The following is a 26,547-nucleotide window of genomic DNA, read 5'->3' as shown; positions in this document are numbered from 1 at the left end:
TGCCCAGGAGAATGTCTTGCCTCTGGCCCTTGCTTAGACAACTCAGCTTCCCCCCTCTAAGTTCTTGGTGTCTCCTTGAGCAGCCCACAGGGCACTGATGCTCAGAGTGGTGAGTGTCCCTGTTAAAGTCCATTCGTGGACTTGACCCCTTTAAGAGGTGTCTGCAGCTGCCAGCTGCCACTGCCGTAACCTCTGTCCCACTCAGTCGCTTGGGACCAGGCAACCTCCTGTCCTCGCTCCATCCTACCTCCTCCCATTGCAGGGCGGTTTCTTATTTCTCTCCCTAGTTGTAGGGCTTGTTCATCTAGACCCCAGGCGACTCTGCTTGCTGTTTGCTCTGTTTTTCTGTGGTCGTAAGAGCAGATGAACAAAGCCTCTATCTACGCCATTTTGACTTCTCTCGTGTGACTTTTATGCATACCTATTTACTTAGCCATTATTGTACATTTTAATTTATAGTTTTTGCTGTTGTATATAACTCGAAGATCAATATCTTTTGTGATTAAAGTTATTTAGAATTATTTTCTTCGTATAAATAAAAAAGGCAGAATTATTTGAGATAAGATTATAAAGCTTATTGCCAAGGTGTTTTCTAAATCCTTGTATTACCAGTCGTGGTATATGAGAGTGAATTTCATAGCACCTTGTTCTTCAATGAGTAGTCATTTTTTTTCTCTTAAATATTTGATAGGTAAAAAAGATATCACATTTTAACACTTTTTATAGCATGTAATAAGTTATTTCATATTCATATCTTCATGTATTTTTTGTGAAAATGGTCATAACATTTTCAAAAGTTTTCATAAGGGGATCAGAGCAATGTGTTTTACTTTGCTTTATTTGTTTTTTGTTAGCACAATACATTTACCTCTATTAACCAAAGGGATGATACTGATTAAGCCAACACTTGAAAACAGTTGCATGTAAAATGTTTGTGATAGACATAATTGAACACACAGTAATGAAAAACAAAATCATTATGGAGATTTGCTTATTGAAATTAGCTTGTTTATTTTAAGAGCTACTACTTCTCTAAAGTGATGTTAGATTTTTTATTATACCTTTTCATAGATCCTAGTGCATGTGATATTGTTCATAACACATTCCATTATTGATTTCTTACCTTCTGCTTTTCTTATTGTGCTCTCCTCATCCCATTCCTGATGTTGAACAGTATACCAATTGTAAAGTTGAAGACACTCTAATTTTTCTGCAGTCAGGTGTAGTTCCTTCAGGCTTCTTTCCCAGTTTTTCAAAATATTCTCAGTTTTTATGGTGAGACATTTGCTGTCAGAAGTGATGGCACAATCTGGCTTAGCCATTGTGCCCCCCCCTTTTTTTTACAGTGCAACTCCCGCTATTTCCTTCATATATTCATCAAAGTCTTTACTCTTCCTTCATGTATTCATCAAAGCCATTTTCTTACCAGATCTTGAATGGTAATGATGGTGGGCACTGGGAACATGGTTTGGTGTGGGAAGTAGGGCTTTGGTTCTGAAAGGTGTGCTTTGCCTAACCCCTTCACATGCTTGCTCCCCATTTTCCTGGAACCACATGTGCAAACCAGCTCTACTTGGGATGTCAGGTCTCCTTGGGCATCTCCTGTAGCCCAAGTTGCTATATTATTAAAATATTATGCTAATTAAAAATTAATTGTATTTCCTTCAGATTTTTAAATTATTAGACTATTGTAGATAAAGCTAAAGTCCCTGCTGAACAATTTTTTTTATCTGTATTGATGCATGTGGCTCTATTTCATTCATTTAGCAGCTATATTGTATTCCATCATGTGTCTATATAGTCTAACATTTATTTTTATGGATAATTAAGTTATTTCCAAATTTTCTCTGGTATAAATACTGTTGCAATTCGTACATGGCTTTGCTCATATGTTTAGTGGCCCTGTGCAACACCAGCTTTCTTTCAATATTTGCCTGATAACAGATGCCATTTTAAAAATTTGACATTTTAACCATTTTTTTAGTTGTACAATTCCATGGTATTAAGTACATTGGCAGTCTTATGCAACTATCATCACTATCCATTTTTAAAACTTTTCATCATATTCAAAACAAACTCTTACAGTGCTTGATGACTTGTGTCATCATGCTCCTTTTATTTATGACTGTGAATTTTCCCCATTAAACAAGTTCCTATTAGTGATTAAAAAAAAAGAATTTGTAAAGGCGATGGTAATAAAAACCATGAAGACATCTATTTTGTGTAACCCCAATCGTGGGGAGGAATAAAACATAAATTCATTCTGTCAGAAGCAGAAATTCTTTTTTTGTTCAATTTTGAAGCAATAGATTTTTCGATGAAAATGGCAGGCATGTCTAAATATGTTCTAGGGAATTGTCTGTAGTGATAGTTTGTGAGAAAAACATCTGTAAATAAAGTGATAAATGCTTTAAAAAAAAAAAAAAGACCTCTTTACCCATTAAGCAGTAATTCTGCATTTCCTCCCAGCTCCAGCCCCTCACTTCTACTTTGTGAATTTGACCACTCTAGAAGTCTCATCTAAGTGGAAATATACAACACTTGTCCTTTTGTTGTGTCTGGCTTATTTCACTTGGAATGATGTTTTCAAAGTTCATCTATGTTGTAACAGGTCTCAGAATTTCATTCCTTTTTAGGGACTGTCATTCCTTTTATTTCATGTATAAACTATGTTTTTTAAAAATTTATTTTAATTAGTTTCAAGTGTACAGTACATTGGTTAGACATCTATATAGTTCATAAAATGAACCCCCCAATTGTTCCCACCCTCCCTTGACCCTCCACCTAGCCAACATATTAATACTGATTGCATTCTCTATGCCGTGCTCCCCATCCCCGTGACCAGCCATCAGCTTTTAATTTGTACTCCTTTAACCCTTCACCCCATTCTCCTAGCCCCTCAAACCCCTCCCCTCTGTCTGTCACCAAATTGTCTACTATATTTGCAAGTGTGTTTTTTGATTAGTTTGTTCTTTTTATTCCTTAGATTGCACAAGTAAGTGAAATCATATAGTGTTTATCTTTGTCTGTCTGACTTAAATACCTTCTAGGTTTATCGAAGCAGTCTTTTTCCATTCCCTTCCTTTTCATATGTAGGGGTCTTGTTTTCTTATCCTTTCAGCTACTCTATCTTTTGGTTGGAGCACTTAATTCTTTTCCATTTAAGGTACTAATTGATAGGAATGTAGTTATTACCATTCTTTATTCTTGTTTTTGATACATGTTTTTTCTTCTTAAAGAAGTCCCTCCAACATTTCCTGTAATTCTGGCTTGGTGTTGATAAATTCCTTTAGCTTATTTTTGTCTGGGAAGCTCTTTATCAGTCCTCCCACTCAAAATGATAGCTTTGCTTTATAAATTATTCTTGGTTTTAGATCCTGGGTCTTCATCCTTTTGAATATTTTTTTCCCAAGCCCTTCTGTCCTGCATAGTTTCTTTTGAGAAATCAGCTGCCAGTCTTGTGGGTATTCCCTTATAAGTAACTGTTTTTCTCTTGCTGCTTTTAATAATCTTTTGTTGTATTTAACCTTTGGCATTTTAATTACGATATGTTTTTGTATGGGCCTCTTTGGATCCCTGATTTTTGTAATTCTTTGAGCTTCCTGGGGTTTTATGTCCATTTCCTTCAGGTTAGGGAAGTTTTCCATCATTATTTCTTCTAACAGCTGTTCAGCATCTTGGTTTTCTTTAGTTATGCCTATCAGACAGATATTTGGACCCTTAATAGTATCCCATATGCTCCTTAAATTATTTTTATAGTCTTGGCATCTTATCTCTTGCCATTTTGATTGAGTGTCCTTGGCTTTCCCATCCTCTAGATAGGGCATTTGATCCTTTTCTTTATTCACTTTGTTTATTCCATTTAATATTCTTCTCATCTCAGATAATGTGTTCTTCATTTCAGACTGAGTTCTTTTTGTAATTTCCATTTCCATTTTTATGTTTTTTATCTCTTTGTTAAGGTTCTCACTGAATTCATTTACACTTCCCAAAAGTTCATTGAACATCTTTATAGCTAGTGTTTTGAACTCTGCATCTGTGAGATTACTTGACTCCATTATATCTGGATCTCTGTTCTGTTCTCTCATATGGTTTCTGCTTATTTGTCTTCATATTTTGGCTGCCTTTGTGTGTCTGTTTCTATGTACTACACAAAACTCCTGAGTCTCCCGGTCTTATTATTAGTGTGGATTTGTGAAGTAGGTGTCCAGTGGCACAGTCTTGAGAGGGGTTCAGCTGCAGGCCAAACTTAGCCCAAGCTTCTACCCCTCTGGGGCCACCTGTTAAGATTCAGCAAGCAATCCACAGATGCTGTGCTTATAGGTGCCTCAAAAGGCTACACCAGATACCATGGCCAGCTGCCTCCAGTGTGAGTAGGCACTGCTCAGCAAGGAGCACTTGACTCGCTGAGGATATACCTGGGTGTGGCTTGGGTGGAGCCGTGAGTTGGGGTAGGCGGGGTTTCAGGGAATCCTCTGGGCAGAGAGACCTCTGTTATCCAGTTTTATGACATCACAGCATCTGGCACACTGGTAGGGGGGCTTGCTCAAGAGGTAACAATGGATACTGCCGGCACTTCTGTACAGAACGAGTCTTGCCTCGGCTCTCACTCCGACAATGTTTCCCTGTAAGTCCCTGGTGCCCCTTGTGTGCAGCCGAATTGGCATTGGTGCTCAGAGAGAGCAGATCTGTTATTACGAAGATCTGCCTGTGGACACGGCCCCTTTAAGAGGCGTCTGCTGCTGCTGCCACAGCCACAGCCTTGGTCTCACTTAGCCACTCGAGCCCGGGCAGCCTCACGTCCTTGCCCTGTCCTCCCTTCGGTCGTTGCAGGGTGATTTCTTGTATTTCTCCCTAGTTGTATGGCTTGTTCATCTAGATCCCAGGCGATTTTTCCTTGCTGCTCCTCGTTTCCGTCACAACTTTAATTTGGTTGCTGGAAGGATAAACAGAGCCTCTGTCATCTACGCCATCTTTTTCCTTTTAAACTATGTTTTATTCACTCACCTTTTGTTGATGGACATTTTGTTTTTTTCCACTTTTTGGCTGTTGTGCATAATGCTGGTATAAATATTGGTGTGCAAACAAAGTATCTCTTTGAGTCCCAGCTTTCATTTCTTTTGGATATATACTTAGAAGTGGAGTTGCTGGTTAATATGGTAATTCTGTGTTTAATTTTTTGAGGTACTCTCATACTGTTTTTCCACAGTGGGTGGGCCATTTGATATTCCTACCCACAGCATACCCAGTGTTCCCGTTTCCCCACATTCTTATCAACACTTGTTATTTCCCCCACCCCCAACACTTGTTATTTCTGATAATAACCTAATGGATGTGATGTGGTATTTCATTGTGGTTTTGATTCATATTTCCTTAATGACTAGCGACGCAGAACATTTTTTTTGTGTGTGCTTATTGGACATTTGTATATCTTCGTTGGAAAAATGTCCTTTCAAGTCCTTTGCCCATTTTTGAATTTGGTTGTGATTTTTTTGTTGTTGAAATTTGTAGAATTTCTTTATATATTCTGCATATCAGTAGCACTTCAGGTACATAATTTGGAATTATTCCTCCCATTTCGTGGGTTGTCTTTTCACTCTCTTGATAGTGTCCTTTGATGCACAAAAGTTTTTCATTTGGACAAAATCCAATTAATCTATTTTTCTTTTGTTGCCTGTGCTTTTTGTGTCATAGTCAACAAATCATTGCCAATTCTAATGTCATGAAGATTTTGTCATTTTCATCTAAGAGTTTAATAGTTTTGACCTCTGTGTTTAGGTCTTTGTTGCATTTTGAGTTAATTTTTGTGCATTGTGTAGGCAGGGGCCCAACTACATCCTTTTGCATGTTTTATATCCAGGTTTTTCAGCAGTATTTGTTGGAAAAGACTGTCCTTCTCCCATTGAATGATCTTGACACCGTTGTTGAAAATCAGTTGACCATATATATGTAGGGGTTTATTTCTGGATTCTTTACTCCACTGGTCTATATGTTTGTCCTTATTCTAGTACCACACGGTTTTGATTATTTTAGCTCTGCAGTTAGTTTTGAAATCAGGAAGTATGAGTTCTCTAGCTTTTTTTTTCTCCCACAGTTGTTTTGGCTATTCAGGATTTCTTGAGATTCCTCATCAACTTTAGGATGGATTTTTCTATTTCTGCAAAAAAATGCTGTTGAGATTTTGATAGGAATTGAATTGAATATGTAGATCAATTTGGGTAATATTGTCATCTTAACAATATTAACTCTTCCAGTCCAAGAACACAGGATATATTTCCATTTTTTTGTGTCTTCAATTTCTTTCAGCAATAAAAACATTGCTTCTTTGCTATTTTCAGTGTGTCTTTTGCCTCCTTGTTTAAATTTATCCCTAAGTATTTAACTCTTTTTGATATTATTGTAAATGGAATTGTCTTCTTAATTTCCATTTTGGATTGTTAATATTTTGGATTGTTAATTTATCGTATAGAAATACAACTGATTTTTACATGTTGATTTTGTATCCACCAATTTTACTGAATTATTAACTGTCTAAGAATTTTTTGGTGACATCTTTAAGGTTTTCTATATTTAAGATGTCATCTGTGAACAGAAATAATTTACTCTTTTCCAATTTGGGTTATAATATGCTATTAAACAGGTATGAAATAAAGAAAATTTTTAAATTACCATTGATTTTCTATAAACAACGTTTTGGTCAGTTTACTTGTGATCATATACCCAAATTTTAGAGACATTGCATGGTTTACTGCTGTGCAGGTAGGTGAATGAGTGAAAATGGAAAATAGGGTTTGTAAGATGTTTTCTTTATGGGAAACAGGGTAACAGATACACAGGATATTTCTACAACTTCACTGTGAATCTGCAATTATATTAAAATGAAAAGTTTAATTAAAAAAAGGCTACTTCCTCTATCCATATAATTCTCCAAAATAATAGTGTAAAAGAGGTGAAAATCTAATTTTTAGAACTGCACAATTCCTCCTGGAAAAAAAACAAAACAAAACAAAACATAAAGCCATAAAACACTCAAGAGAAAGAACATAGCCCATAGTTAAAAATGCCAACATTAGGATTCAAATCCTAATCATTCATGATATGATTAGCTTGCTTACGTTAGGAATTTAGGACTTTTTGGGGTCCACTTGCAGATAGGCAGATCAGAGATCACAGTTCATCTTCATCAGGCCCATGTTGTGATTGTGTGGCTTTGAGCATGAATGCAGAGCACATTCTTCAGTGGAGATTTTTAAGTACTCTTAAAAGATCATTTTAAGGACTTCTACCTAGAACCTAGAATTGAATAATCTATAGTACTGGTCGAGTCATCTTTACATTTTGGTAGTGGGAGACAGTGACAACTGTGTCTGGATTAAAAAAATAACTTTTAGTAGTTCACAGTTGTAAAATTGATAAGTAAATGTATGTAGTTTTGCTTTAGGAAAAGATTCTTCAGTTTGCAAAAGGATTAATAAGTGCTGCCTTTTATAGAATTGATTTGGCATGTTTAAAATACTATTTCCATAAATAAGAATTAAATAATTCCAAGTACCATCTCTAAAGTTCTACTCTAGAAATGAGGTGGGTTTGCAACTGACATAGAGCTTTTATATGCAAATGAGTCTTTCCCTTCAAAGTAGTCATTCTGGGAGGCCATACTGATAGCAATGATGATGTCCTTCCAGAAGACATTTTGAGAACTCTCCTTTTGTAACCAATTTAGAAGTCATGCAAGAAAATAAATATTCAGGAATACTTCAGATTTTGGCAAAAACCGATTTTACCCAACTTGATAATCTTTCATGATTCACCATATTTGACTCTAAATGACATTTGGCTATTCCCCAAAATCAAATATACCTTCAGAGATTTTTCAAGTAAATGGGCAAAATTTTTAAGTATCAAATTTTTTTTCACCATTGGCTTCAACCTGGTCTCATAAACTGTAGTATAACACAAATATATGCCTCAAAGTGCTCTACTTCACAGAAGAAAAATGTTATAGTGATTATATTGTTTTTACTTCTTTGCGTGTTGGTAGTAGTAATGGGTTGCACTGATTTATCCATATATATGACGTTGGAAAGCTACAGTGTGAATTCATGTGATAGCTAAGCTTGGTTTGTGTTGTATTGTTGTGAGTTCTAGGAATGAGTGGAATAGTTGTCATTCTGCTGGTTTGCTGTACTCCTTTCATTTCTAAAGAACAACTTTTTGCTCCTTGGTAATGTATTAATGATACAAGATGTAGAATGACATCATTCATTCTTATTTTAACATTTTGGTTACAAGGAATTTTGTGAGCTGTGGGTTGACATGTAGCATCTTTTCCTCTATTTTCATTTTCTAATTTAAGGTTAAGGACACCGAGTTTTTTGGTAATTTCTTTTCTTGTATTTTTGACTCTTTTTCCAAAGGAAAGTTTTAAAGTAAAAAGTAGAAGTCCTACCTACCTTCTTGGTATCTTTATTCTAAAGGCAAGTTTGTTTCAAAAATTTGTAAAACAGTGCTCTCCACCAAAAGAAAACAAGATCTCTGGTTGCAGTATGTCTGTTATCTCACTTTTTCTTTCTCTAAATACCTTGGGTTCTTCCTGACAAAACATAGGAAAATGGTGCAGAGGGGTCACTGACCTTGGGGCCCAGCACTCTGCTTGAATAGGGGTAGTGCCTGGCCCAGGAAGGCCTGACACAAGTATTACCTGATTTACAGTGTTTCAATGTGCATTCTGTTGGTTATTAGTGAGGTTGGAGTACTTTTTCTCCCAATTGTTTTGTTATCCACTTGTATTCTCTTTTAAAAAGTTTGTTTTTTATTCATTTATCTACTAGGAATTTAGTAGTTTTTAGTAAAGATTTTTATTTCTTTATTTTCAAGTTAGTTTGCTTTGTAAATTTTGGTTATTTTTTGAAGGTGTATGCACAGGTTTTATTTTTTATGTAAATATATTTTTGAATGTCTTCTTTTCCTTTTTTATTAAGGTAAAATTCACATAAAATTCACCACTTAAACCATTTTAGTACACATTTTCAGGTTTTTTTTTAAGTAAATTCACAATATTATGCTACTGTCACCACTTTCTAATTCTGGAACATTTTCATTATCGCCCCCCCCCCCAAAAAAAGTACATCTTCCCAATTCCCTTCTTCCTTCATCCCCTGGCAACCACTAATTTACTTTCTGTCTCTATGGATTTCCCTATTCTGGACATTTCATATATATAAATGGAATCATCCAATGTATGACATTTTGTGTCTGCCTTCTTTAGCATGTTTCCAAGGGGCATCCATGCTTTATCATAGATGAATATTTCATTTCTTTTTATTGGGGTGTAATATTCTACTCTTTATTCATCAGTTGATGGACAGTTGGGTATTTTTTACATTTTGACTATTATGAATATTGCTGTTACGAACATTTATGTACTTTTTGTGTGTGTGTGCATGGAATTGCTGGGTAATTTGGTCACTACTCTCTATTTAACTTTTTTAGTTACTACTAAACTGATTTTCACAGTGACTATCCCGCCAGCAGTCTATGGGGCTTCTGATTTTCCTACATCCTTGTCAACCTTTATTTTTTATTTTTAAAGTTATTATCATGTCCATTCAAATGAGTTTAAAATAGTATCTTTTTGTGGTTTTGATTTGCATTTTCCTAATAATAATCTTAGGCATTTCTCATGTGCTTACTGGCCATTTGTGTATCTTCTTTGGAGAAATGTATATCTAAGTCCTTTGCTCATTTTTGAATTGGGTCATTCTTTTATTGCAATTGTAAGAATTCTTTGTATTAGTCGATCTTTATAAAGATATGTATCATAAAAGCTATTAAGACCCTTTTCAGATAAATGTTTTCAAAATAGTTTTCTTCAGTTGTATGGGTTGTCTCTTCACTTTTTTTTAAGGTATACTTTTTTTATAGCTTTATTGAAATATAGACAGTTGCTCATATTTACAGTGTACAATTCAATGAGATTTTTTTCAATTACAGTTGACATACAATAATATATTAGTTTCAGTTGTACAGCATAGTGAATAGAGCTCAAGTGATCACCCCACTAAATCTAGTACCCCTCTCCCCGCTTACATATTTATTACAACTGTTGAATATTTTCCTTATGCTACACTTTATATCTCTATGACTATTATGTTAACTATCCATTTGTACTTCTTCATCTCTTTGCCCTTTTTTCCCTGATCCCCCCCCAATTCTCCTCCTGTCTAGTACCCCTGAAAATATTCTCTGTATCTATGAGTTTGTTTCCGTCTCGTTGATGTTATTATTTACTTTGTTCTTTAGATTCGCATGTACGTGAAATCATGTGGCATTTGTCTTTCTCTGTCTGACTTAGTTCATTCAGCGTAATACCCTCTAGATCTATCAAGTCCATATCTTTTTCCAGCCCCTTCATTTTAGTTTGTGTGTGTCTTTTAATTTGAAGTAAGTCTCTTGTAGGCAGCATATGTAAGGGTGTTGTTTTCTTCTCCATACAACCACCTTGTCCTTTGGTTGGAGCACTTAATTCTTCTCCTTTTGAGGTACTTGTTGATAGGAATGTATTTATTACCATTCTTTATTCCTGTTTTTGATACATGTTTTTTCTTCTTAAAGAAGTCCCTCCAACATTTTCTGTAATAGTGGCTTGGCATTTATAAATTCCTTTAGCTTATTTTTGTCTGGGAAGCTCTTTATCTGTCCTTCGACTCTAAATTAAAGTTTTGCTGAATAAAGTATTCTTGGTTGTAGATCCTGGGTTTTCATCACTTTGAATATTTTCTGCCAAGTCCTTCTGACCTGCAGAGTTTCTTTTGAGAAATCAGCTGCCAGTCTTATTGGTGCTCGCTTGTAGGTAACTAACTGCTTTTCTCTTGCTGCTTTTAAGATTCTCTCTTTGTTATTAACCTTTGGCATTTTAATTATGCTGTGTCTTGGTGTGGGCCTCTTTGAGTTCATCTTTTCTGGGACTGTCTCAGCTTCCTGGGGTTGTATGTCTATTTCATTCAGCAGGTTAAGGGAGTTTTCAATCATTATCTTCATATAGGTTTCCAATTCCTTGTTCTCTCTCTTCTCCTTCCGGTACCCCTATGGTATGGATGTTGTTACATTTAATTTTGTCCCATAGCCTCCTTAAGCTGTCATATTTTTGGCTTCTTTTTTCTTGCCGTTCTGATTGCGTAGTGTTCTTGGCTTCCCCATCCTCTATATTGGTGGTTCGACCCTCTTCTTTATTCACTGTGTTGATTCCCTCTAATATACTCTTCATCTCAGATAATGTATTCTTCATTTCTGACTGGTTTCTTTTTATAATTTCCATTTCCATTTTTATGTTTTTTATCTCTTTGTTAAAGTTCTCACTGAATTCATCTATACTTCCCATAAGTTCATCTAGCATCTTTTTAACCAGTGTTTTGAACTCTGCATCTCTTAAATTGCTTGACTCCATTTTTCCTCTATCTCCGTTCTCTTGTATGGTTTCTGCTTCTGTGTCTTCTCATTTTGGCTGCCTTTCTGTATCTGTTTCTATGTACTAAGCAAAGCTTCTCAGTCTCCTGATTTTAGTAGTGTGTATTTATATAGTAGATGTCCAGTGGCACAGTCTTGAGAGGGGTTCAGCTGCAGGCCAGTTTTAGCCCCAGCCTGTGTCTCTCCGGGGCCACCTGTTAAGATTCAGCAAGCAATCCACAGATGCTTGTCGTTGCCTCAAGAAGCCATGCCATAAACCGAGGCCAGCTGCCACCAGTGTGAGTCTTAGCACTTCTCAGCAAGTGGCCCTGACTCACCGAGGACACAACTGTATATGGCTTGGGTCGTGCTGCGAGTTGAGGGAGGTAGGAATCCTCTGGGCGGAGTGAACTCTGTTATCTAGTTTGATGACATCTAAACTATGATAGCAGTGCATCCATCCCCACACTGGGAGTGGGGAGGGCTCAACAGAGGAGCAATAGATACCACCAGTACCTCTCTCTGCTTGAAAGAAAGCCTTTCCTCTGGCTCTCACTCCGAAAACTCAGTGCCCCCCTTTAAGTCCCTAGTGCCCCCAGAGCAGCCATCCAGTTGCTGTGACTCACAGCAAGTGAGTTCGTCACTGTGGAAGTCCGGTTGTGGACACGGCCCCTTTAAGAGGAGTGTCTACAGCTACTGTAGCCTCTGTCCCACTCAGCTGCATGGGGATGGGCAGCCTTGGGTCTTCACCCTCCTGCCTTCTACCGTTGCGGAGTGATTTCTTATTTCTTTTCCTAGTTGTAGGGCTTCTGTTCATCTAGACCCGAGGTGACTCTGCTTACTGTTTGCTCTGTTTCCAGCACAACTTTGATATGTTTGCAAGAGATGTACAAAACCTGTCACCTTCACCATTTTGCTCGGTCTCTCTGTCTCTTCACTTTTTGATGGCATCTCTTGATACAGAAAAGTTTTGAATTTGGATGAAGTCAATTTTATCTGTTTTCTCTTTTGCTTGTAAGTTTAGGAAATCTTTTTTTAGAAATGGATATGTGTTTATTTTCTGCATTTGAAAGTTTTTTTTATAAACCTGTTGAGTTTCAGATACACTTGTTATATAACTTAACAGGGTATGCTATAATAATTTAGTTACGTAAATATTTCCCTAGGAATATGAGATCTTCTACGTCCTGTTCTATGTTTTATTTATGTTTGTGTCAGTAATTTATTCAGTGATTCTGTGCCAGGTAGAAGATAGAACAATAGAAAAATTGAAGCCTTACAGAGAGTAAGTGATCAGTAAATATATTTGATAAATTACTGAATTATTATTTTAAATGATATAAAGCAAAATCTCAATATCGGCATTATACTTAAATTATATTTTGAGGCGAGGTAACTGTATAGGTAGGTCGTGTTACTCATGTTTTCATGTCTTCTAAGAAATAAAGAAAATTCATTTCCTTTAATTTTCATTTTGTATATACATTTTTTCAGACTGCTTACAATATAGATACAGTTTCAGTTTGTTAGAATGTTATATTTAATTAAATACATGACAAGCTAATTAAGGAAATTATTTAATTTTGTTTTGATAGTGAAAGCAAGTTGAATACCTTGGTGCAGAAGCTACATGACTTCCTGGCACATTCATCAGAAGACTCTGAAGAAACAGGTTCTCCTCCAAGACTTATGATGAACCAAAGCACAGGTAAATTGAAGAATGTGCAATATCTTCTAGTCTATTTTCTGTTTTTTTTTTTTTTTTTTTTTTTTGAGGGAGAGGAAGACAGCTATTAAGGCTTTGGCTAGCCCCTGTGTATCTAGTATTTAGCTGTTATCTGATATTGGAGATTTTAGTATAGATAAATGAAAATACAAGGTTTTATGGTTAGGTGCTTAGAAAAGGATGTGCTTCTGGTTTTATGTGTAATGAAAATGTCTTTTAGAGAAGGGTGATGAATGTTGACTGTGAAAAATAAGTAGTGTTAGAAGAGGTGGGAATAGTACAGAAATTCATGTATTATTATATTTTTTGTTGTTTGATAAATTCTCTGAGTAGATTTGGTGCTTATGTTTTTAAATTAAAAAACACTTTAACACCTCCTCTCTACTTCCTTTTTTTCTTTTTTAAAGTATCCTATATCTTGTAATGATTACAATTACTTGTTTCGAGGATTTCGAGCATAGTTACATATATAAGAGCTGAATACACACACATACACAGATGTGCACATGCACACAAACACAAGATGTACAAACAGTATGAGAGGTAAATCACAGTGAAAATTTAAACTATATGTATAATTAGAGTTCTAGAAAGAGAGAAGAGGTGGAATAGGTTAGTAGCCAAATTGAAGCGATATTGGTTGAGCATTTTCTAAAAGCGATGAAAGACATTAAGCCATAGATTCATGAAAGTCTGTGAATCTCAAGTAAGATGAATGTAAAGAAAGCCACAACTTGGCATATCATAATTGAACTCTCAAAGAACAACAACCAAGAGAAAATCTTACAAGCAGCCAGAGGAAAAAAGTCACTGTTTTCAAAGGAACAATAACACTGATAGCTCATTTGACAACAGGAACAATAGAAGCTAGATGACAAGGAAATGATTTCTTTAAAGTGCCAAATGAAAATAATTGCCAACATAGAACTCTTATGTTCAGTGAAAGTGTGTTCCATAGTGAAGGTGGAATAAAGACAAAAAGTGCTAAGTTGATGTCAGCAGACCTATAAATAGAGGAAATATTAAAGGATTTTATTAAATCAGAAGGAAAATAATTTGAAATGTCAATACCAAAACACTGGAAACAATGAATAACAATAGGGAGGGTAAATAGGTGGATAAAACTAAATACATGCTTGCTATCTACTCCATAGTTTCTATTCTTAATTCACAAATTGTCCCAACAATGTTTTTATAGGTAAGTCTACCCCTCCCAAGTCCATGATCCAGTTGAAGATTACACTTTGCATATAGTTGTATTGTCTCCAGTCTTTTTAAATCTGAAACAGTTTTTCTGTTTATTGGAACCATGACATTTGGTGATCTTTCTCTCAGTGTTGATTTGTCCAGTTACTTATACTTAGATTCAAGTTATTTATTTTGGTAGAATTACTATGTAAGTGGTGTTATGTTCTTGTCAGTATATTATTTTATAAGGCACATGATATAATTATTCCCTTTATTGGTTATGTTAACTTAGTTTATTTGATTATGGTTGTTTTGCTATATTAACGTACTAGAAACTTATGATTTATTCCTTTGTAACTAATAAGTAATTTGTTGGAGATTACTTTGAAACTACATAGGTATTCTTTTCATTATCAAAAGTTAGCATGTATTTTCTATGGCAAATTACCACAACCTTTGCAGCTTAAAACAACCCAAATTTATTATCTGATTAGATAACTGTTCTGTAGGTCAGGAGAGGCCAAGTTAAAGTTTCAATGAGACTACGTGTGTTCCTTTCTGGAGGCTCTATGGAAAAATTCATTTCCATGCTCATTCAGGTTGTTGGCAGAATTCAGTTCCTTGTGGTTTTAGGTCTGAGAGCACTCCCCACTTCTTGCTAATGTTGGCCAGGATTCTCTTTCTCAGTTCTTTAAGGCCATTCGCATTTCTTCTCCATCATCAAAGCCAGCAACAAACAGCACATCAAGTTTTTCTCATGCCTTGAATCTCCCTGGCTTACCTTTTTGCTTGCTGCTTCTGCCACCTTTTATCACCAGCTGCAGAAGTTTTTCTACTCTTAAGGACCCACATGATTAGATTACGTTCACTTTCCTCTTACCTCCCTCTGATAACCTCCCATTTTTAAGGTCAACTGTGCCATTTTACATAGCACAATCATGGGAGTGGTATTTCCTTATATTCACAGGTTCTTGGAATTATGGGGCATGAAATCCTGGGGCCATTCATATAAATTCTGCCTACACAGTATCCGTGCATGATTCTTGTCTGAATGATTTATTACAATGTTTTCAAAATGGTGATTTTCTAATCTATCATTCCTTCTGTGTTTGAGTTGGTATGTTGCTATAAGGAAGAGTTTTTTTCCCCATGAATATTCTCTTGCGATCATAATTTATTTCAGTGCTCAAATTGTTGTACTGGTTAGTGGGAACCTCTTCTATATGGCTCCTGCTGACATTTTCACAAGACTTGGTTAGTGGGAACCTCTTCTATATGGCTCCTGCTGACATTTTCACAAGACTTCATCATCCTTGAGCACATCCTTACATTCTTCCCTCACAAGATGTTCAATGTTTACATTGCGTTTTCCCTTCCCCAGCCCTGGAATAAGTTATTTCTCCAAAGAGTTCGGATTCCTTTCAGTGTGACATAGTATTTGGAAACCAAGATCTGGATTTATGATGTGCTCATTGCCAGCAGGATGTCTGTGCTTTTAGGCCTTTTCACAGAGAAAGCCAGTTATATGTTACATTTTCATGAGTTGATAGTTTTAATTCTAATTTGATAGCACAGACTTCATTCTAATCTTCCTCTTTTTATATTTTAACTTCTTTCTCCAATAGAAAGAAACCTGGATCCTATATACTCAATTTATGCTCAGTCCTCATTGTACCCATGTAGTTTAAAATTCGCTAACCATACTATCACAATAAAGAAACCTATCTAGCATTAAATATTTGTTTTAAGTTCTATTTATCTGTAGAATTAATTTATATTGTCAGAATTCTTTGTTTAGTAGTTAGTTGAGGTGTTCTTCTGTTAGTGGCAGAGTAGCTCCATTTTGACTAATTGACTTTTCCCACAGATAGCAATTATAAACTGGCCAATACTGAAAACAATAATATGAAGGAACTGGACAGTGACAAAAAGCAGACACAAACTGAAAGGGAGTCAACACATGGAAGAAGGAAATACCAATAGCTGAATTCCCAGTTGTTAAGCCTTTTTTCCCTTAGGGAAGTTGCCTGGTAGCTCAATTGTTGGCATTTAAGACTTGGATTGAAACCTGCATTTTTATTGGATGAGGTATTGAGAAATTTAGAGGGAATCATAGCAGCTTTAGTAAAGAGTGTGTGTGTGGGAGATCCCATCTGGAAGAGATCGGCAGATTGAGAGCTCCAAAATCTGCAAAAACTAACCATATCTCCAGTTGAATTGCTCAGATGCAGTCCAGATTCCAGGCAGCCCAGTTAGGGCTAAAAGAACAGATTAAAGCTTTCAGCTGCTTCTACTACAGGGTAGGCAGTTTGGGGTTTGAGTTCAGCCAAGTTAACTATTTGCTATTAACAAAAATATCAGCTCTTTGGAGGAACAAAAAGAAGATCTAATGAAAGATCACTGGATCTTTCAAAATGTTGAGTATCAAACATAGATGAGGAAAGAGGAAGTGACCCATGCTCAAAAGGAAAGGCAATCAATAGAGACCAACCCACAGATGACTCAAATATTGAACTGAGCAGACAAGAATTAATATTTATGATGAATGGACAAATAGGAAATCTCAGCACAGACATAGAAACTGTAAAAAAGAACAAATTTGAAATTCTAGAACTGAAAAATATAATTTCTGAATAACGAATCATTTTACTTCACAGAAATTAGAGGTAGCAGAAGTATCAGTGAATTTGCTCATAGACTAATAGAAATTTTCCAATCTGAGAATAGAAAGCATTAACAAATAAAAAGTGCAGAACACTTGATCTTCAGATACTCTCCTCAGTAAAACTGTATAGTTATCAACCAAATACATGCAAAGAATAAGAATGTTTAGCTCATACTCAGGGAAAAAGAGTCAATAGAAACTCTCAGTGGGCCCAGTGTTTTGTAGTTAATCCACATAACTAATTTTGCATATGTTTTGTTAGTTTTTTTCCTAAGTTCTTCCATTTTCTGGGGTGCTCTTCTAAATTCTCTTGTTTTTAGATTCCAATTTCAGTTTCCAGTTGTTCATTGAAGGTATATAGGAATTCAATTATCTTTTTTTTATGTTGACCTTATATTTGGTGGACTTGCTATAGGAAGCTTCTTTTTTTTTTCTTAACCTTGTATATTCCTTGGAGGTTTCTACTTATGTCATTTGCAAATAAGATCAGTTTTATTTTGTCCTTTTCACCTGTGTGCCTTTTAATTCCTTTTCTTGCTTCATTATATTGTGTAGACCTTACTACATTTTCCATTATTGTGTTGAAGAAGAGTGGTGATAACAGATCCTCTCTGTGGTTCTGATCTTAGTGGGAAAGCATTCAATCTTTCACCATTATTAAGTGTGATGGTTCCTGTATATGTATTTTGTAAATGCTCTTTATCAAATTGAGGAAGTTCCCCTCTATTTCTAGTTTTCTGATTTTTTTAAATTGACATTGTTATTGAGATACTAGTAGATTAACATGTAATAGTAACAACTAATGCAGAGCTCTTGTACAGTCTCCCCGGTTTCCCACAATGGTAACATTTTATAAAACTATAATATATTATCATAACCAGGTTATTGATATCTACCAGTCTGATTCAGATTTCCTCAGTTTTACTTATAGTTGTATATATTTATTAAACAATATACAATTTTATTAAACGTGGTTAAATCATGTATCCACTCCAACAGTCAAGATACAGATTACTCATCTTGCCCTTTTATAATTATGCTCAGCTCCTTACCTCCAAATCTAATCTGCCTAACACCTGGTAGTCACTAATCTATCCTCCATTTCTAAAATTTCTAAAATTTTTTCATCTTCTCCAACTGAAACTGTGTTCCCATTTAACAATGACTTCCTAATGTCCTTTCCTCCAGCCCTTGGCAACCACCATTCTACATTCTGTCTCTATGAATTTGGCTACTTTAGGAAACTCATATAAGTGCGATCATACAATATTTGTCCTTTTGTGTTTGGCTTATTTTACTTAGTATATTGCCTTCAAGGTTTATCATTATTGTAGCATGTTTCAAACTTTCCTTTCTTTTTAAGGTTTAATAGGATTCCATTGTCTGTATATACTATATTTAGTTTATCATTCATCTGTCAGTGGACATTTGGGTCAGATACATGATTTACAAATATTTTACACCATTCTGTTGGTTGTCTTTAATTTTCTCGGTGGTGTTCTTTGAAGCGCAAAATATTTTAATTTTGATGAAGTTCAGTTTATCAGATTTTTCTTTTGTTGCTTATATTTTCTTTGTTGCTTTTGGTATCATACCTAAGAATCCATTACTGAATCCAAGGTCACAAAGATTTACCTCTATATTTTCTCCTAAGAGCTTTGTAGTTTTAACTCGTAGGTCTTTGATGCATTTGAAATTAATTTTATGTGGTGTGAGACAAGGCTCCAACTTCATTTTTTTGCATGTGGATTCACAGTTATGCCAGTACCATTTGTTGAAAAGACTATTCTTTCCACATTGAGTAGCTTTGGCATCTTTGTTGAAAATTGGTTGACCATAGATATATGGATTTATTTCTGGACTTTTAATTCTTTTGACTAATACACGTGTCTATCCTTTCGCCAGTACTACACTGTCTTGATTACAGTTGTTTTACAGTAAGTTTTGAAATCGTGAAGTGTGAGTCTTCCTATTTTCTTTTTTGTTTTGATGTTTGTTTTGGCTCTGGGTCCCTTTTAATTCTATATGAAGTTTGGAATGAGCTTTTCAATTTCTACAAAGAAGTCAGCTGGAATTCTGACAGGGATTGCACTGTATCTGTAGATCATTTTGGGGAGTATTGCCATCTTAACGTTAAATCTTGTGATTCACAAACATGGGGTATTTTTTCCATTGATTTAGATCTTTATCTCAATGAGGTTTCGTAGTTTTCAGAATATAAGTTTTGTACTTTCGTTAAATTTGTTTCTAAATATTTTATTCTTTTTGATGCTATTGTAAGTGGATTGTTTACTTAATTTTACTTTCAGATCATTCATTGCAAGTATATAGAAATACAATTGATTTTTGTATGTTGTTCTTGTATCCTTCAACCTTTGTGAACTTGTTTGTTCTAATAATTTTTTAGCGGATTTCTTAGGATTTCTATATACATGATAGTGTCATCTCTAAAAAGAGATACAGTTGACTCTTGAACAACATGGAGATTAAGGGCTCTGGACACCCCGTCCTGCCCAGCACAGTCAAAAATCCACGTGTAACTTGACTCCTCAAATAACTTAACTATAGTCGTTTCTCGTTATTTGCAGAGGATTAGTTCCAGGACTCCTTGCGGATACTAAACTCTTCATGTGTTCAAGTCCCTTATATAAAATGGCACAGAACAATGCATGCAGTTGGCCCTCCACATCCGCAGATTCCCAACCGTGGATCGAAAATACTGTCTTTGATCTGTGGTTGGTTAAATCCGTAGTTGTGAAACCCATGGATATGGAGGTCTGACTGTATATTTATTGAAAAAAATAAGTGGACCTATGTGATTCAAACCCGTATGGTTCAAACCCGTATTGTTCAAGGGTCAGCTGTTGTTTTACTTCCTTCTTTCAAACTTGATGCCTTTTGTCTACTTGATCTAGCTAGAATCTCCATTGCAATCTTGTATTTTTATTTTTATTTATTTATTTATTTTTTGTTGTTGCAGAAAAGAAAAGCTTTATTAGAAAGGAAAATACACTTCCAGACGTGGAAGCGAGCCTGAGCAAGAGAAGCATGGCTCAAAAGGCCTCCATTACAATTTTGAATAGAAGTGGCAGTAGTGGATTTTCTTGTCTTGTTCCTTATCTTAAAGGGGAAAGGATTCAGTCTTTCACCATCAAATATGATACCTATGGGTATTTTGTAGATAGTTGAGGAAGTTCCATTTTCTTTAGAGTTTTTAAAAAATAGATTTTATATTTTAGAGTGGTTTTAGGTTCACAGAAAAAGTGAGTGGAAAGTACAGAGATACCTTACATATTCCTCCCCACACATGCACTGCTTCCCCCAGTGCTATCGTCCCGCACCACAGTTACAATAGATGAACCTATGTTGACAATAGATTTGTTACAATAGATGAACCTATGTTGACAAGTCATTATCACTCAAAACCCAAAATCTAGTTTGCATTAGATTTTATTCTTGGTGTACATTCTAGGGATTTTTGACAAATGTGTAATTACATGTGTCTACTATTACAGTATTGTACAGTTTAGTTTCACTGAAGTATAAATCCTCTATTTGTCTGTCCATTCTTCCCCCCAACCCTTGGCAAGCACTGATCTTTTAACTGTCACCATAATTTTGCCTTTACCAGAATGTCATATAGTTGGAATCATATAGTATGTAGCCTTTTCAGATTAGCTTCTTTCACTTAGTAATATGCAATCAAGTTTCCTCCATCTTTTTCGTGGATTGATAGCTCATTTCTTTTTAGCACTGAATAATATTTCGTATTCTGGGTATACCAGAGTTGGTTGGATATCAGAGTTGCTTCCATGTTTTGACAATTACGAATAAAGCTACTTATAAAAATGTGTGTATGTGTGTGTATATGTGTGTATATATATGTGTATATAAAAGATGTCTATGTAAAATGAAGATGTTTATAAGAATCTGTATGCAGGTTTTGGAGTAGATACAGTTTTAACTTATTTGTGTAAATATCAAGAAGTATATGTGATTGCTGGATCATATAGTAGGAGTATGGTTAATTTTGTAAGAAACTGCCAAAATGCCTTTAAAAGGCGCTGTACAATTTGGAATTCCCATCAGTGATGAATGAGAGTTCCTGTTCCACATCTTCACTAGCATTTAGTGTTGTCAGTGTTCTGCGTTTTCTCCATTCTGATAGGTGTATGGTTTTGTTTTAATTTCCAATTTCCTAATGACATATGATGTAGAGCAGCTTTTTATATGCTTATTCGCCATCTGTATATCTTCTTTGGTAAGGTGTCTTCAGATCTTTTGTGTATTTTTAATCATATTGTTCATTTTATTATTGTTGAGTTCTTTATGTATTTTAGATAATATTCCTTTATCAGATAACGTCTTCTGCAAATATTTTCTTCCAGTATGTGGGAGAAAGACTTGTTTTTTATTCTCTTGAAGTTGCTAGTATTTTGTTGAGGACTTTTGCATCTATATTTATAAGTGATATTGGTTTGTAGATTTTTCTTTTTGTGGCATCTTTTCTGGTTTTGGTATGATACTGGTCTCATAAAATGAGTTGGGAAATGTTCCTTTTTTAATTTGTATTTTTCAGTTAGAGTTGACATTCAGTATTATTTTGTATTAGTTTCAGGTATACAGCATAGAGTTTAGACATTTATATAATTTATGAGATGATCCCTCCAATTAGTCGTGTACTCATCTGACACTATATATAGTTATTACAATATTATCGACTATATTTTTTATGCTATACTTTACACTCCTGTGACTATTTTGTAACTACCAGTTTGTACTTATCCTTTTACCTTTTCCACCCATGCCTTCAATCCCCCTTCCATCTGGCAATCATTAGTTTGTTCTATCTATGAGTCTGTTTTTGTTTTGTTTATTTATTTTTTTGTTCATTTTGTTGTTGTTCCTTAGATTCCACATATAAGTGAAATCGTATGGTATTTGTCTTCCTTTGTCTGACTAATTTCACTTAGCATAATACACTCTAGGTCCATCCATGTTGTTGCAAATTTCATTTTTTTATGACTGAGTGACATTTCATTGTATATATGTACAACTTCTTTATCCAATCATCTATCAATAGGCTGTTTTCTTCTTTTTTTAGTGGAAGAGTTTGTGAAGAAGTTGTAGTAATTCTTTGCCTTTTTAAAAAATTATTTTGGTGTAATTCAGTGGTGAATCCACATGGACCTTTGGTTTACTTTGTGGGTAGGTTTTTGATTTCTAGTTCAGTCTCTTCAGTTATAGGTCCATTTACATTGTCTATTCTTGAGTCAGTTTTAGCAGTTTGTGTATGTTTAAGAATTTGTCCATTTCATTTAGGTTATCTTAATTTTTTGGTGTACAATTATTCATATTTCTTTATAATCCTTTTATTTCTTTAAAGTATATAGTAACAATCCCTCTTTAATTTCTAATTCTAGTAATTTGAGTCTTGTCTCTTTTTTTTCTTGGTCAATCCAGTCTAAGGTATGTCAGTTTCATTTATCTTTACAAAGAACTACAGTTGGCCCTCCGTGTCCCCGAGATCCACGTCTACAGATTCAACAAACCATGAATAGAAAATATTTGGAAAAACAATGTTGTTGTTGTTGGGCCTATGATGATTGTGTCTGTACTGTATATGTACAGACTTTTTTCCTTGTCATTTCCTAAACAATACGACAACTCATAACATTTACATTGTATTAGGTATTATAAGTAATCTAGAGATGATTTAAAGTATATGGGAGGATATGCCATTTTATATAAGGAACTTGAGGCTTTGAGGACTTTGGTAGCTGCAGGGAGTTTTGGAACCAGTCCCTCACAGATACCGAGAAATGACTATAGCTTTTGGTTTTATCGATTTTTCTCTATTTTTTTTTCTATTTTCTGTTTCATTAGTTTCTGCTGTAATCTTTATTATTTCCTTCATTGTGCTTTCTTTAGATTTAGTTTGTTGTTATTTTTCTAGTGTCTCATGGTGAAGAGAAATACAGTTTATTAACAATACGGTTTTTTTAGTGGAAGATGAAGCTTAAATTTTCTCTTAAGGGAATATACTTTAGAAAATTATAGTAGGAGATGTTTTGGTATCAAACTATTTTTAGAAATTTAATGCTTTTTAAGAAGGTGTTAATATGTCAAAAGAACAGAAAACTTATAGGAATATTTTAATGTGGATAATGTATTACCAATACTGTCATATTTTATAGATTGAAAAATGAATTTGTGGAGTTGTAGGTATTGCTGTTCTGTTTGATAATGTATCGAAGAGATAAATAATGTTTTTATTTCTTCTCTTAAGATAAAATCAGTGGTTCTGGAAATAACTCTGATATGATGGAAAACAGCAAAGAAGAGGTAAAAAGAATTTCAAATATTTAAAAGATACTTATTACTTACTAATAACCAACTAGAATATATTTCATCAAATTACTTCTATTAATACATGTTTGTGTTTAAGTTTACTATTATATCCAAATATTATTATACTTCATTTTGGATAGTTGTCCATTTTTAGAAGGTATTTATTGATTTTGTTATTACTGTGGTTCCCTTCAGCAGTATGCCTAAAGTCAGAAAACAGAAGGCTTGCTCACAGGTGCTTAAGATGGCTGTTATGGGCAAGACTCCACAGTTCTGAGATCTTGCAGAAGTAGATATGTTTCTTAAGCATTATTATAGGATGCCATCCTTAGGCCCTTCACGTGATACCAAGACCTACACTATAGTTTTGGGATTCTTTCCACCTAAGATAAAACATTTAATTCAGTAAAATATACTGATTATACTGGCAAAATGGGGATAAATTTAGTATTTCAAAGCAAGTTGTAGACCGTACTCTGTGCCATGTGTTAGGATAAAGAAAATGATACATTTTTAGATCCTTAAAGCTCTCTACCTCTCTTGAGATCTGATTACTTCTACATCTTTGTTTTGTCTTTGTTGACTTGGGCCAAGATCATGATACAGCATTGTATCTTTCCCCACCCCTTAAAATTCAGCAGTAACAATTTAATAAAAACCGAGAAAATTACCTTAAATCAAGGAAACCTGAGATTAAATGAGAATTAGTTTTTGAATTTCCTTTTAGAAAAATATTTTAGGTATATAAATAATATCTCATTATATCACTATATCAGAGATGTTGGTGTAGGGAAATAGTCGTAGGGATGTTTCTTTGAAAGTTTTATTCACCTTGTATTTATTTCTTACATTTAGGGAACTAGCTCTTCAGAAAAATCCAAATCATCAGGAACATCACGATCAAAGAGGTTGGTTGATGTTGAAAGAAAAAGTTATTTTCTTTTTCAGGTTGTTATATTTTCTTTTTCTAAGAATAATACTTTTTTCTAAGTTTACTTCAAGTACTTTTCTAAGTAAACAGTTTTTTACAAGCACGCATATTAAAAGATAGGCAGTATAGTATAATGAATTCTCTCATATCTATCACTTGGCTTCAACAATTATTAATTCATTCTGACTTTGAATTTTAATGGAATTTTCCAGGGAGGATTGATTATGTAATAGTGGCCCATGCAATATGTAGATCACTTCTTATAGATCATATGTGTGCTTTAAAAAAGAGGAAAAGGGGAAGAGGGGAAATGAAATACTGATTGCCTCATCAGGCAGTTTGGATTTTTTAGGGTTATATGAAATTGTCTTGAATGAGTAGTGGTAGCCATCATAGTTATGAAGAAGTTATAAGGAGATCAAAGATTGATAAAAATACTTTTCTGTGTAAAATTGTCAGTGAATTTTACATAACAACTGAAACTACTTCCAGGCATACTTATAATGCATAATATACTGTGGAGTATAGTTTTTTATTAGAAGTTTGCAATTTATTCTATTGGACTTGTGTTGTTTCTAACCAGTGGGAATGTCTCTTAATAAACACAGCTTGCTTGTTATTAACTTATTCTCTAAAGTAGTGATTCCTAACTAGGAGTTCCCTTCCTCATCCCACAGTAGCTTTCTTAGAATGCACATGTTCTGATCCTACCCCTGACCTATAATTGTAATGTTTAGTAATATGAAATAGAGATATATGCTTCCCTAGGTGATTGTGATGTGTATCCCTGCTTAAAAGCCACCGCTCGATCTAAAAATGTTATTTATATTCTTTGGGTATTATTCCAATTGTCAGAAGTGTCCATAATTCTATGGACTTAATTCTTTCATAGGAAACCTTCAATTGTAACGAAATATGTAGAATCTGATGATGAAAAACCTTTGGATGAGACTGTAAATGAAGATGCTTCTAATGAAAATTCAGAAAATGATATTACTATGCAAAGCTTGCCAAAAGGTAATGTGTATTAATTTCTCATATGAAGTTAAAGTTGAAATGTATTTTAAATATTATTGTTATAAAACTGGAACTTGATAACTGTTAGCTGTGTGTAAAGGACCAACCCAATGTTTTAATCTTGATGGTCTGGAAATGTATTAGTATGGCAATGATAATATATGTTATTGAGGTTAAAAATTTAGAATATTCAGTCAGCTTTGAAAAGAACAAAACTTATTTTTTCTTTCCATTGGGTTTTAGAAAAGGGATTTTAGTTTCCAAATTATACTTGAATGTGGAAGTTGGTTTGAAAAGTTTAATATATTAAGTTTTGGTTCAGTAAATTTTAATGTGCTTGCTTTATAGAAAAACAATGAATATTTTGAAAACTTTTTAAGAAAAAACATTTAAATTACAGTTTAGTCTTACTAAATTCTTAAATTCCCTAAGACTCAAAGCTGAAGTTAATTATCAAAGATAGATTTAGGTATATTTCTTGTAATTATTTCTTTAAAAAGCCTTGTCACATACCTCTCAACTTTTGTGATTTTAACCTAAAAACCTCATTAATTAGATTGGGACAAAAATGCCAAATGAAAATCTTGGACTTTTTATAGTCCAAGTCTGAGAGCAATATGATTATGTGATGAGAGAATGACAACGTTCTTGGTAATTTCACTGTGTTTCAGAGTCAAAAGTTTAGACTTCTTTCTTTATTAAATAACACGTTTAAGGCTCTTAGCAAATTTTTCAAATTCTTACAGATTTATAGCAGTATTTACTAAATTTTGTTTTCTGTCTATACTTAGGTTTTTATGACACATCTTTTGAGTATGGAAATTTTTTTAAATGGTGGGTAGGAGGATAAGTCATTGCTTGACTAGGACAAATTAGGAGTTATAATTGATGATAAATGAAATGAAGAAAAGGAGTAAATGAGAAAGAGAAAAGAGATAGAAGGAAAATTCATGGGCCTACCATTTACTTGGCTTTGCAAATCATCTTATGACAATTTTATGTAATGGTTTTGGTGGCCAACGGCAGATAAAACTAACTTGAGAGTCTTGAGTCCCATAGGCAGTGACTGACTTTGGATTGTTATATTGTTAGTGATTGTCAGTGAGAGTCCTTATGATGGCCACTGGGCGAGCTAAGAACTAGGAATTAAAATCTTTTAATGATATTGTGGAAGAAAGTGTGGGATGTTACTAACCTGAAGTAAGCATAATTCTCTCCCACTAA

At 34.4% G+C, this 26,547-nt stretch overlaps 1 protein-coding gene across 13 annotated transcripts in view; it reads left to right on the top strand.

Annotated features, from left to right (window-relative positions):
- ATRX (ATRX chromatin remodeler) overlaps window positions 1-26,547 on the top strand; it is a 261,805-nt gene that overhangs the window by 50,403 nt on the left and 184,855 nt on the right. For all 13 annotated transcript variants that reach the window (XM_039849234.1, XM_039849215.1, XM_039849209.1 and 10 more), the window contains 4 exons: window positions 13,041-13,153; window positions 23,314-23,369; window positions 24,231-24,283; window positions 25,199-25,323. In XM_039849234.1, coding sequence (XP_039705168.1) covers window positions 13,135-13,153; window positions 23,314-23,369; window positions 24,231-24,283; window positions 25,199-25,323 — 253 coding nt within the window. In that variant the 5' untranslated portion in view covers window positions 13,041-13,134. The remainder of the gene's footprint in view (window positions 1-13,040; window positions 13,154-23,313; window positions 23,370-24,230; window positions 24,284-25,198; window positions 25,324-26,547) is intronic.

This window comes from Pteropus medius, unplaced genomic scaffold, assembly GCF_902729225.1.
Source record: "Pteropus medius unplaced genomic scaffold, Ma_sr-lr_union100, whole genome shotgun sequence".
Classification (NCBI taxonomy): domain Eukaryota; kingdom Metazoa; phylum Chordata; class Mammalia; order Chiroptera; family Pteropodidae; genus Pteropus; species Pteropus medius.
Note: the sequence above shows the minus strand (reverse complement) of the source record. Positions and strands in the feature narration are given on the sequence as shown.